We start from the raw sequence: 12,909 nt of genomic DNA, 5'->3' as shown, positions 1-12,909 counted from the left end.
CGTTCGCACCGTCCACGGTCGACCCGTGCGACCCCGATCCTTGCGGACCACGAGGCACGTGCCGCGACGGGGTGTGCACCTACTACGAGTGTACAGTTAATGACGACTGTCCCGGAGACCGGTCTTGTATCAACAGAAAGTGCGCGGATCCATGCGTTAACGCTTGCGGTCTGAATGCGATATGCACAGGCATCAGACACACTGCGGTATGTTCGTGCCCGCCTGATTACACCGGCTACGCCCTAGTCCGCTGCGATCGTATCACAATACCGGACGTGAAACCAAAACCAGAATGTGAAAATGATGACCAATGTCCCGATAATGCAGCGTGCATCGATTTCCGATGTGCAGCAATATGTGGCCCGAACAACTGCGGCCTGAACGCGCAGTGTATCGCACGCCAGCACAGAGCTCGCTGTACTTGCTTGCCGGGCTACGAAGGTGACGCATATTCAGGATGCTACTCCGGTATGTAATCATTTTCTTTTAGAATTTAAGATAAATTAAACTTCGGGCTGCTTAAACTATCTTAACACAAATATTATATTTATTTATTATAGTTGATAGTTAATATAAAAATTAATTTTCAATTTCAGTTCAGTGCCATAGCAATAACGACTGTCCCGACGATGAGAGTTGTGAAAGCGGCTCGTGTATCAAAGTATGTTCGCGATTACGCTGTGGAACTGAAGCTCACTGCGTGGCGCGGGGACACAGCGCGTCATGCGAATGCAATCCGGGAGCGCAAGGAAACCCCTGGACCTCGTGCCGCAGAGACGAGTGTACAATAGACGAAGATTGTCCGACATGGCTGGCTTGCAGGGCGAAGACATGCCAGGATCCCTGCCTCGGAGCTTGCGCACAAGGCGCCCATTGTACTGTCATGCGTCATGCACCGATTTGCGAATGCCCACGAGGAACCCAAGGCAATCCGAGAATAAAATGTGAACCTGGTAAAACCATTTACATATTAACAAATAGAACTTTCTTCCATTTAATACGATTCTTCTCTGTGTGTTTCTAGACTTTTGGAACAAATACTAAAATCTGACGAATATTTATTAAACTATATAATGTACTACTAGCTGACGCCCGCGGCTCTGTCCGCGTGGCATTAAAAAACGTAATAAGTAGCCTTTGTGTTCTTCCAGACTATGTTCTACATCTGTGTCAAATTTCATCAAGATCCGTTGAGCCGTTCCGGAGATACCTTCAAACAAACATTCATCCATCCATCCATCCATCCATCTAGACATTTGCATTTATAATATTCGTAAGATTTAAAATTTATAGAGATAATTTGCTGAATTATCAGATTGATAAATTGGTGGTGGTGGAAATCGACACTCAAAGAGATTCAGACGAGATTCAAAATGTGATAAATTAAAATGTCACAATAGTTATAATTTTTACTATTTCAGTACAAAGAGACGTTGAGTGCGAAGGCGATGCAGACTGCGGTCCCGACCTAGCGTGCCTGCGCGGTGTGTGCCGTGACCCATGCGACGCGACGTCGTGCGGCGCCGGCGCCATCTGCCGCGTTGCCAACACCCTGCCTTTCCGCACGCTAGTCTGCCAATGCCCTAAACCGCTTACTGGAGACGCGTCCGTTCAATGTGTATCAAGTAAGTATAAAGGTGTATGCATAGGTGGGCATTAACTCGTTAATCCGTTAATCGTTAATTAACGAAGTTAACATTTTCCTTAACGGATTAACTTTTAAGTTAAATTCAAAAAGTGTTAACGCTCTTGTTAACTTCCGTTAAATTCTACTTCCGTTAATTTAGTCCGTTAATGACGTGTTGTCATTTTATTTCAATTATGCATCAGGCTACATTCGTAAGTTCGGCTATGTTCGGGGACCGTCGGCGAGTCGAATGGTGACCGAGAACGAGAGAGAACGAGAACGAGCGAGTGCAAGTGTTATGCAGGTTATACAATACACCGAGCCGGGCCGGGAAAGACGTGATCAAAAGAGTACCGCAGAATCCTTGTTAGAAAATAGTGACGATTTAATCAAACTTACCTTTATCAAATATTGCGAAGTTTAGGCGCTAGACACCTTCAAAGTTTATTTATTATTTCACATTTACACAAATATCTCGAAAAGTCTATATTACATTTTATTCACATTAAAACTGGTTTTCATTTATTTAACATCACTTTTTTTTTAGAACAAGATTTTGTTATAAAATCAGCATAAGGTTCGAAAGCACTTTATTCAAAATACAATATTTATACACTTTGTCTTATACGTGAAACGCAAAATCTAGTAAAAAAGATAAACACTGCGTTGAATTGCAATCGAAATAATCAAGTGTGCATTACTCTTCAACCTCGTAACTAAATTACAACTAAACTTTGTTGGCGACAAAAATGTTTATTTTAATATTGAAGTTTAAAGACAACAAAAAATATTAAAAAAATCGTTTATGGCTCATTTGAAAAAGCGTACAAATAGGATTTTATTGTCATTGCGTAGATAAGAAACAAACAATGAAAAATAAATTTAAAAATACGAAAGACGAAATGTGCACGCAATAAACGTTCCTCAAAAACAAAAGGGATTTAGGTGTTTATTACCGTCGTTTGTTTTTTTGGGGCTTCTTCATAGTCAACGAAAAATAATTTTAACAACAACAAAAATATGAACAAAGGATGAAATGGACAGCCGCACAGAGAATGCGATAACGAACTCGATGGATTTATGGCCCCAACCCTTCTAATGGTCGGGGATGCACGTGCGCTGCGCAAAGACAATAGCGAAGATAATTTGTTTGTTTACAAAAAAAAAAAAAAGTATACGACAAAACGAGAAAGAATGAGGAAAAAGATAAAATTATTACGTTAGTGAAATAATGTTAAATTGTGTTATATGTACTAAAATTAATATGTGAAATGTCGCCACAAGTGACCTTTACAAAAAGACATCGATTTTTTACGTATAAAATTAATTTAAAATAAACTTTCGATATCGAATGTCGTTGAAAATAATTCAAAACATATTCTTACTAATTGACTATAACGATTTTATAGGTGATAAGAAATATAGAAGACATCACCCGCGATCGGTTGTTTTTGTTGTCGTGTAACGTACGACTTGATTTACATATAACAATAGATCGGACGGTAGATCATTAGATGATAGAAGTTATCGAAGGCATCTCAGTTGTATAGTTTGATGCGTTGAGATGTATCACTGGATTGGTTATATAGTTTATTTATTAATGTTATAATAAGTTTCCTCTGATGTTAGAAGTTTTATTAATAAATCTATATTAATAAATAGAAAATAAGTAAAAAATAATAAGTCTGTTCGTGGGTCCTTAGCTTAAATAAAATAAAAAAATACAGTGAAACTTGGTTAAGTGGGACCTGGATAAGTGAGAAACCTCCATAACTGGAACTCATGCTGAGGTCCCAACACTTTGGCACTGAATTACCTCTGTTAGTGGGACGAGGTAAACCTCTATATCTGGGATTTGTTCTTTCGATTTATCATCATAGTTACCTCTATAACTGAGACAGCGAGTAAATTTTATATGCATAAACCTCTGTAACTGAGATAACATTGTTTGTTTACTCATTCTTATTCTACCCACAAATTCCACACGTAATTCCAAGTACGTAAGTACAAATTTTGAGCTTCAATTACCTTCTGTTTTAGTTTCGCTTTACTATCATACAGATGTTTATTTGGAAAATGTCAAAACGAAAGCTACAATCGTTATCATTACGTGAAAAACTGAAGTTAATATCCGTTTATGAAAGTGGGAAGACACGCGAAGAAGTTTGTCCCGAATTTAATGTGCCAAAATCTACTCTTTGTAGAATAATTCAGAGTAAACATAAAATTGAATCACAATGTTCTTAAGGACAAGGAAAACTAAAACGTGTACGTTTATCAGAATATCCTGAACTTGAACAGTGTTTGCTAACATGGGTTAGACAATGGTTAAGTGGAATACCTCTATAAGTGAAACGACATTGCAGGTCCCTTGATGTCTCACTTAACCAGGTTTCACTGTATTACCAAATTATACAGAATATTAAATATTCAGTTGTTGGAGCATGAGCAAATGAATATACAGGTGCAAATAGTAACAGATAAATGTAAATACTGCATACAAGTTTTGATTGTTTTCTTTTGAATATTATCACATGTCTCACAGTTTAACAGAAAATTTGTGTTGTCTAAATTTAGTTATATTATTAGCTATCTAATTCCGTGATGTCGGATTGTCGATAAAAAATTGACCGAAAAAGTCAATTGTCCGTCATTGTCAGTGTAGTATATAAGTGTGTGTAACAAGTGCATGCTATGTCATTAGTATGATACAGGCATTATAGTACATCGCTCCTATTGTAGAAGTATTATTTTAGTAAATTATATTACTAAACTATAGGATTAGCGATCGCCCGTGATTTTGTAAGCACAGTAAAAAAATAGCCTAAGTTCTATTGAAAGTCTCGACAAAATCGGTCCATACGATTCGGAGATTATTCATATGGCCATTTCCCGCTTGGGCCTTATACTCGTAATTTTTGTTTATAAACAAAAATTAACTTTAACTGTTAACTTTAACTTGCGTTAAATTTTTGTAAATTAAACGCTTTAACGATTAACGAAGTTAAATTTTTATTTAACGAATTAACGATTAACGAAGTTAACTTTTTGATTAACTGTGCCCAGCTATGGGTGTATGTATTATGGAAGAAAATAGCTTGTTCCACATATTTTATTAACAAGTATTATTTTTCTAGAGCTACATTTACAGGTAAGAAATAACTCGACCGATTTTACTTCCGGTGTACAAATTAATGTACATATAAACACACAATTTGTATATACATAGAAAGTTTTTTTTTCGCATGTCTTCTTTAAGTATAACATAACTTCTACTGTATGTTCATAAAGCAAGAATAATAACTGTAACATTTTATAATTCAGAATTTGTCTATTTGCTCGTTATGACCGTTGTAATTCGTGCCAACAAATCAAGTTATTCGGATAATTTGTATTTCTGGGTTATCATAACGAGCCCGTTGAACTATGACCGGTACTTATATAATAATATGATAATACTCAATTTTATAAATTATATAAATACCAGGACCACAATGCGAACAAGACAACGAATGCGGCGAAGAGGAGCGTTGTGCGAGCGGGCGCTGCGTTGCGGTGTGCGACGAGCGCGCTTGCGGCTCGGGTGCGGAGTGTCGAGCGCAAGCGCATCGCGCCCTCTGCCGCTGCGTGCCGCCTCTGCAGGGCGACGCCAATCTAGCTTGCACACCGGGTACGCAAAATAATATCTATGTAGATCATCGCAGATTTTGGACACTGCGTTAGTTTTCTAGTTTTGGACATTGTATCTTAGTTAGGACAAAAAAAACGGTCTAAAATCAAAATTAACTTTCTACTATATTCAATCAATTTAGGAGAGGAAGGTGCTGGCTGCACATCAGATACGGAGTGCGGTGCAGCGGAGGCATGCGTGGCACGACGCTGCGTGGCGGCGTGCGCGGGCGCTTGTGGGCCCGGCGCGCTCTGCTCCGCGCCACAGCACCGCGCGCGCTGCCACTGCCCCCCGGGCACCGCCGGTGACCCTGCGCGATACTGTTACACCCGTACGTATTTGAGTTCGAGAGATATCACCTGCATAGGTATTATAACCTTACTTATATGATCTTTGAGCAATATCCGGAAAATAATAATTATAATATGTGGATGTCAAAGCAACTTGTGGGGTTCGATAAAATGTTTTTGTTGAATTTTGGGTAAAGTGCTATTGAGGGAATTAATAATTTAAATGTACTTGTTTGTCACGTTTAGCCGAATGTACCACCGATGAAAACTGTCCGTTTGACAAGAGCTGCGTGAGCGGCTACTGTCAGGACCCGTGCGCTCTCGGATCTCCATGCGGCCGCGACGCTCTCTGCGTGGCCATTGCCCATGCGGCAACTTGCCGCTGCCCGCCTGGCACGCAGGGAGACCCCAGAGACGCCTGTGTCACCGTCGCTTGCCACTACAACGAAGATTGTTCGGACCATCAAATTTGCAACCGGCTCAACCACGTCTGTCAACCGGTGTGCACCGACAGTGCCTGCGCCCCGGGCGCTCTGTGTTCGGCCAGCAACCACCAACCCACTTGCACTTGCCTCCCCGGCACCTCTGGAGACGCCTATGTTCGCGGATGCGGAACTACTGTGTCTACGACCGAATGCACCAAAGATGTCGACTGTGCGTCACCATTGGCCTGTGTCAATTCACAGTGCATTGATTTGTGCCTGAGTAACCCTTGCGATGAAGGACTAATCTGCAAAACAGTGGACATACTGCCACTGAGAGCCGTGGCATGCGTGTGTCCGGAAGGCGGGCGCGTGGCACCTAACAACGGGTGTCGGCCGCCGCCCGCCGCGGAGTGTTCCTCGGACACGGAGTGCGGAGATGGCGAGACGTGCCGGCGTGGCGCCTGCGTGGAGGCTTGCAGAGCCGCGCCCTGCGGATACAACGCTCTCTGTGAATCTATTGACCACGTTTCTCGCTGCTCCTGTCCACCTGGATACATCGGAAACCCAAGAATAGAATGTAATAGTGGTAAGTCAAGTGGTTATCAATTGTTTTACAAACCATATACCAATATAAGATGTATGGTGGCAATTTGTTACTATAAATTAAATTACATGTTTTAGAACCACGAAGACCTACAATAGTTGAGTGTTATAAGGACGACGAATGTGGTTCCGAGCAATCATGTGTTGAACGCACTTGCATCAATCCATGTGTGAATGGTTGCGGCGTAGGTGCGCTTTGTCGGGTCATCGACCATAAGCCGCAGTGCTCGTGCCCCAGAGGTTACACTGGAGATGCCAACTCACGATGCATACCACGTAAGTCGTTCTAAAATATAACTACTGACTAAGCTTGTAAAATATTAGATTATTACTATTAAACTACACATACATACACTACCTACATCGACTTGATAAAAAAAATCGTTATTTTTCTTATTTCTGTTGAAATAAAGTGAGGTTCTCCGAAAAGGTTTGTGGTATTCTATTATTTAAGATTCTTTAATTTTCAGCATCGGACACATCTATATTACCGGTGGGTTGTAAAACAAACTCAGAGTGCCCACTATCACAAGCATGCATAAACGGCGCATGCGCTAGTCCATGTGTATGCGGCGACAACGCAGAATGTGATGTCGTAAGGCATCATCCTGTCTGCTACTGCTCACCTGGCTTCTCAGGAAACCCTTACACTGGATGTACCAAAGGTATGACTTTACCTGGATACAAATAATGATACATAAAATTTGTTGATTATATTCTTAATTTCATTTTATTTTTACAGTAAGCTGCAGTTCGGATAATGAATGCCCCGATAGTGACACATGTTACAATGGAGCATGCGTTAACCCTTGCGTTCTTGAAGCGCCGTGCGCCATCACCGCAGAATGCTACGGACAAGCTCATCGGCCCAACTGCCGCTGTCCACCTAGAACTATAGGAAATCCATACGATAAATGTCAATCAAGCGAGTGCGAGGTCGACACCGACTGCAACGACGACAGCGTTTGCATGAAAGGAGTTTGTTACGACGCTTGCTCAGTCGAAGGGCGCAATCCTTGCGCCAGCAATGCAGAATGTTACGCACGAAATCACGCAGCGGCTTGCAAGTGCCCACCCACACTTCCTCTAGGCGATCCTTTGACTTACTGCCAGAGAGTTGTCATCATAGGAGAACCGGAATGCCGAATGGACGGAGACTGTCCCAGCGGTCACGCTTGTCTCAGAGATAAATGTCGCGAAGCTTGTTCCGAACTAAAACCGTGCGTCGGCAATTCTCAATGCTCGGTATCAGACAGCGTACCATTCCGTACCTTAATATGTCGCTGTCCAGAAGGATACACACCAGATGAAAGAGGTTCGTGCAAACCTGCACAATTGCCATCCCTCAGTTGCTCCTCTGACCAGGACTGTAGTGACAGCGAATCTTGTGTTAACAGAATTTGTCGCAATCCTTGCAGTTGTGGGGATAATGCGGAATGCTTCGTTCGGGATCACAGACCTGTATGTTCGTGCCGAGAAGGCTACGACGGAAATCCCTACCTATCATGTCGCATAGTCGGTTGTCGAACTGATACTGAATGTGAATCGCACCAAGCTTGCATCAACGGAAACTGCATAAGTCCATGCTTGTCGAACAACACTTGCGGAACGAACGCCGAATGCTACGTGGAAAGAAACCGACCTCTCTGTCGCTGCAGATCTGGATTCGAAGGCGACGCATATACGAACTGCAATCTCGTCGAATGTAGAGCTAACGGTGATTGTCCACAGGACAAACAGTGTCACGCGCATAGATGTATCGACCCTTGTCTCTCTGGAAATATTTGCGGCACGAATGCCATCTGCTTGGTAAGAAACCATCTTGCAGTTTGTAAATGCGACCAAGGTTATGCTGGCAGCCCCTATGTTGAATGTCGACGAGAATCTACGCCACTATGCTTTGTAGACGCTGACTGCCCGTCAAGACTTGCCTGTCTATCTTCTAGATGTGTCAATCCATGCACAGAATTACGTCCCTGCGCCACACCAGCAACTTGTGAGGTTTCCCCGACATTACCCGTTCGCACTATGCTCTGCACGTGCCCAGTGGGATACGTAAGCAGCGGCGGCGGCGTTTGCCGACCAGCAACATCGATCACCGACAACGTCTGTGTATTGGACAATAATTGTAGCGCAAATCATGCTTGCGTAAATTCCTTGTGTAAGAACCCATGCTCCTGTGGACCGAACTCCGACTGTAGAATAAAAGATCATAAGCCGGTATGCGCTTGTCGACCAGGATTTATCGGCGACGCACGAACCGGTTGTTACGAGATTAGCTGTCGCGCCGACAGCCAGTGCGCAGAAGACGAGACTTGTATGAATAACCGCTGTATACCGGCATGTTCGGTAGACGCTAATATCTGCGGCCGCTCGGCGGAGTGTTACGGTACCGACCATCGCGCTTCCTGCCGTTGCAAGGTTGGAACTGTCGGCAATCCATCCATCGCCTGCACCCCTATATCTTGCCGAGCAGATAGCGATTGTCCGGTCGATAAATCTTGTATCAACTCTAAATGCGTGGAACCTTGCTCGGAAACCACTTGCAATGAACCTGCCGAATGTAGAGTGCATCAACACGAAGTGTACTGCGTCTGTCCGCCGGGTACCCAGAGTGCAGACGATGGCTGCGTGAAGACCGGAGCTCCGCAGTGCGCCACTGACGTCGACTGCCCGTCAGGATTAGCCTGCTTTAACGCTACATGCGTCAATCCATGCTCGAAGACAACACCATGTGGTAACAACGCCGAATGTCATGTAGTCAACACTCTTCCCGTAAGAACTATGATATGCGCATGCAAATCAGGATACAAAGGAAATGCACTCATCGAATGTACACCATATTTAAGTATGTTATAGATTTATTTATCATTATTCCATATTTATTTCGTAACTTATAGAGTTGTATAAATATTAAAATATTTTACAGCACCTAGAACAAAATGCATAGACGGCCAAGGAATCGATAGTAATGGTGACTGCGTGCCTTGTAACGCAAACGAAGGACGAACAGTAGACGGTCGTGGCCGTTGCGTGTGCGACTGGGACAAGGGCTACACGCCGCGCGGCAATACGTGCGTGGCCATCGGGTGCCGCGCGGACGAGCAGTGCGACGAGAAGTCGCGCTGCATTAACGGCGCCTGCGTCAACGCCTGCGAGGCGGAACCCTGCGGCCAGCACACGACTTGCGAGGTCATCGGGCACCGCTCGCGCTGCGCCTGCATCTCCGGCTACATCGGCAACCCAAGGGTTCAATGTTACAACGCGACCACTACGCAAGATAATTATAGAACTGATTTCCCACTTCCAGACATGCAGGTACAGTTAAAAAGTTGTTTTATTATATAAAGAGATCCATCGCAAAATTGTAAGACCCTTCGTACACAAGGCAACATAAATCTTCGAAACCTGACGATTTTAGTCGCTTAGCGACTTACGCAATACAATATCATGGAGGGTCGTACACAGCGCCCGTCACCGATCTTTCTATTTGAGGGATAAGTCGCTGCAACTTGAATATGGCGAAGCAAATCTATACAGTTGACATGTAGTCGCTATGCCTGTAGTGACTAAATATACGACTCGCATCGACGATTCAACGTTGTGTGTACGGAGCTCACGCGACGCGATTCTCGCGAGGCAATCATAGAATATTTGTTTCGACGATTTACATTGCTAAAAGTTCAAAAACAAACATAATCAAACGACAATCATAAATGTTATGTATGTGTGTGTTATAGGTTCACTGCCTAGCGGATGGAGTTCGAGTCAGTCTTAAGATCAAGGACTTTAACGGGGTGCTGTACGTCAAAGGCTACAGTAAGGATGAAAGATGTAGACTGGTCGTGCACACTCCAGGGAATCAAGAGAGCACCGTGGACTTTACAGTCCACTTCGGCGATTGCGGTTTGGTTCATGTGAACGTAAGTGGTTCTTTTATATCTGTCTTTCGGGGTCCATCTTAACAGGACTTTCCATGATTTGTGATACTAATCATATTAAGTGTAAATTAAATATAATTAATACAACTCTTAATTTCCAGGGTCTGGCGAGCTTTGTGCTGGTGATGCAGATACATCCAACTCTGTTAACATCAAACGCTAAGGCGTTCCACATCAAATGCATCTACCAAACGGGCGAACAGAACGTGACGTTGGCGTTTAACGTATCGATGCTGACAACAGCGGGCACGATAGCCAACACAGGGCCGCCGCCCACTTGCTCCATGAGAATCGTATCGAGATCTGGCGACGAAGTCAGCTCTGCTGAAATTGGAGAGAACCTCGTTTTACAAGTCGATGTTCAACCATCAAGTATGTTAATCAATATTTTTACACAACTTCAACACGATTGTTTTTCTGAACTTGCAAAAACGTTAAAGCAATATGTTTTCGAATACGACGTTGAGCTTTTATATTATAGTCGTTGTGACTGTTAACAAAATAAAATCATTGGACACTTTCTCATATTTTGTATTCTTGCGCAGGTATATATGGTGGGTTTGCAAGAAGCTGTATAGCGAAGACGAGTGAAGTATCGACGAATATAGAAAATGAATACACCGTAACGGACGCGGACGGATGCGCTACGGATGCCGCGATCTTTGGAGAATGGGAAAGAAGCGAGGATGGAAGCGCTCTACGGGCAGCCTTTAACGCCTTCAAGTTCCCAAGTAGCGACAATATTCGATTCCAATGTAATATACGCGTCTGCTTCGGGAAATGTCAGCCGGTAAGATCTTTTATAATTTCATAAGGTTATTAACGATGACGTAACTATCTAATGAATGTCTATGGACAGCTAAAATACATATGAACCGAACCGAAAACAGAAAAGTTACGGCTAAACGCAAATGAGTTGATCGTGTCCCCAGAACATTCATTTTTTACAAACTTGATTGTTATTCGTCAGTGAAATTAAACGTTGTGAACTAATTTTAGGTTAACTGTCGCGGATACGACGCTTTCGGAAAGCGTAGAAAACGAGAAGTAATCGATCCTAAGAATGACCTGTACGGAAACGAAGGTCAATTCAGGGAGGAGGTGGTCGTCGAATCGAATCCGATATTGACGCTGGAACGACGCGACCCGTCGCGAGTAGCCCGGCAGCGGGACGCCGGCGGCGCGAGTGGCGCGGGCGGCGCTTCCGGCGGCGAGGTGTGCGTGTCGGCCGCCGGACTAGCCGTGGCGCTGGCGCTTACAGCGCTGCTGGCGCTGGTGGCGGTAGCCGCGGCCGTGGCGTGCTGGCTGGTTGCGTGGCGCCGCGCGCGGCCGCCGCCCGCGCCTCTACCGCACCCGCCCGATTTCCCCAACCCGCTGTTCCAGCGCTGAGCAGCTCGCTAGTCGCGCGCCCCGCTCCTCCGCCGGCGCCGGGCGGTGTCGGCTCTTCTTTCCTCTCGGCTTGAATCTGTGCGCGCCGCCGGAGGACCGCCGGGCGAGGGCGCAGCGAGCGCCTCCCTCGCTCGCGCTCACTGCGCCCTATCTAGATTTACTTTTATATTTTATTTTAACTCTTTAACATAGACTCGCCTCCTTCGAACTTTGTGATATTCATGATATAAATATTCGAAATCACCATACCTTTATGTAATATAACTATTGACTGTAGTTTGTAAGCAAATAATATTAATAAATAATAATGACAATATTTAGTTGTTTTATTTTCTGATGTTGTATGATACAATAATTCATAACTAATTCGGTCTACACTATAAAATTGAAAATGCCTAAATATTTGGGTACTTATCTCGCCAAAAAGTATACTTTCTTTATATGACTATTGACTAGTAGAGGTTCCACGAGGTGACACAGTACCGAAGGGCGGTCACTGTATATAATATCTGTTATAAATTTAAAAAAGTTACTTATGTCATAACTTTTCTATGACAAAAAACTGGCGACCGAGTGGTGCGCTCGTCGCCACATTATGGAAGTGCGCAAATTTAACCGGAGCTAAGCTAACGAGTTAACTAAAACCGCGTATTGAGGTTCAGGGCCGCCCGAGGAAGGTGCGCTGTCGGTCCGTCGCAGCCGAGCGAGCCGGGCGAGCGGACGCGGCGCACATTACAAGGAAGCGGCCACTGGCAACGACGTGACGTCACCTACTGTTAGAAAAGACCAGCAATTCGCCTTTTACAACGAAAGCGATCTTTGTAAACAGTATAATGGCATCACACTAGAGAATACACTTCCAACCAATAGTGTAGTCTCGCTGTATATATTCTCGGCAACCGAAAAATTTTAATAGTGTGATTCAGAATTTGAATATTTTTTTTATCACAAACAATCATAAATT

The 12,909-nt window shown here is 43.8% G+C and overlaps 1 protein-coding gene across 1 annotated transcript in view; it reads left to right on the top strand.

The window, feature by feature from the left end:
* LOC106710707 overlaps positions 1-12,261 on the top strand; it is a 98,961-nt gene extending 86,700 nt beyond the window's left edge. Inside the window, exons 120-133 of the mRNA XM_014502850.2 lie at positions 1-468; positions 597-953; positions 1,422-1,625; positions 5,115-5,297; positions 5,440-5,628; positions 5,834-6,598; positions 6,694-6,891; positions 7,086-7,280; positions 7,358-9,463; positions 9,545-9,933; positions 10,356-10,538; positions 10,658-10,928; positions 11,102-11,346; positions 11,556-12,261. Of these exons, the coding sequence (XP_014358336.2) occupies positions 1-468; positions 597-953; positions 1,422-1,625; positions 5,115-5,297; positions 5,440-5,628; positions 5,834-6,598; positions 6,694-6,891; positions 7,086-7,280; positions 7,358-9,463; positions 9,545-9,933; positions 10,356-10,538; positions 10,658-10,928; positions 11,102-11,346; positions 11,556-11,945 (6,143 nt within the window). The 3' untranslated portion in view covers positions 11,946-12,261. The remainder of the gene's footprint in view (positions 469-596; positions 954-1,421; positions 1,626-5,114; positions 5,298-5,439; positions 5,629-5,833; positions 6,599-6,693; positions 6,892-7,085; positions 7,281-7,357; positions 9,464-9,544; positions 9,934-10,355; positions 10,539-10,657; positions 10,929-11,101; positions 11,347-11,555) is intronic.
* The last annotated feature ends 648 nt before the right edge of the window (positions 12,262-12,909 follow it).

The sequence above is a fragment of the Papilio machaon genome, chromosome 4, assembly GCF_912999745.1.
Source record: "Papilio machaon chromosome 4, ilPapMach1.1, whole genome shotgun sequence".
Lineage (NCBI taxonomy): Eukaryota > Metazoa > Arthropoda > Insecta > Lepidoptera > Papilionidae > Papilio > Papilio machaon.
Note: the sequence above shows the minus strand (reverse complement) of the source record. Positions and strands in the feature narration are given on the sequence as shown.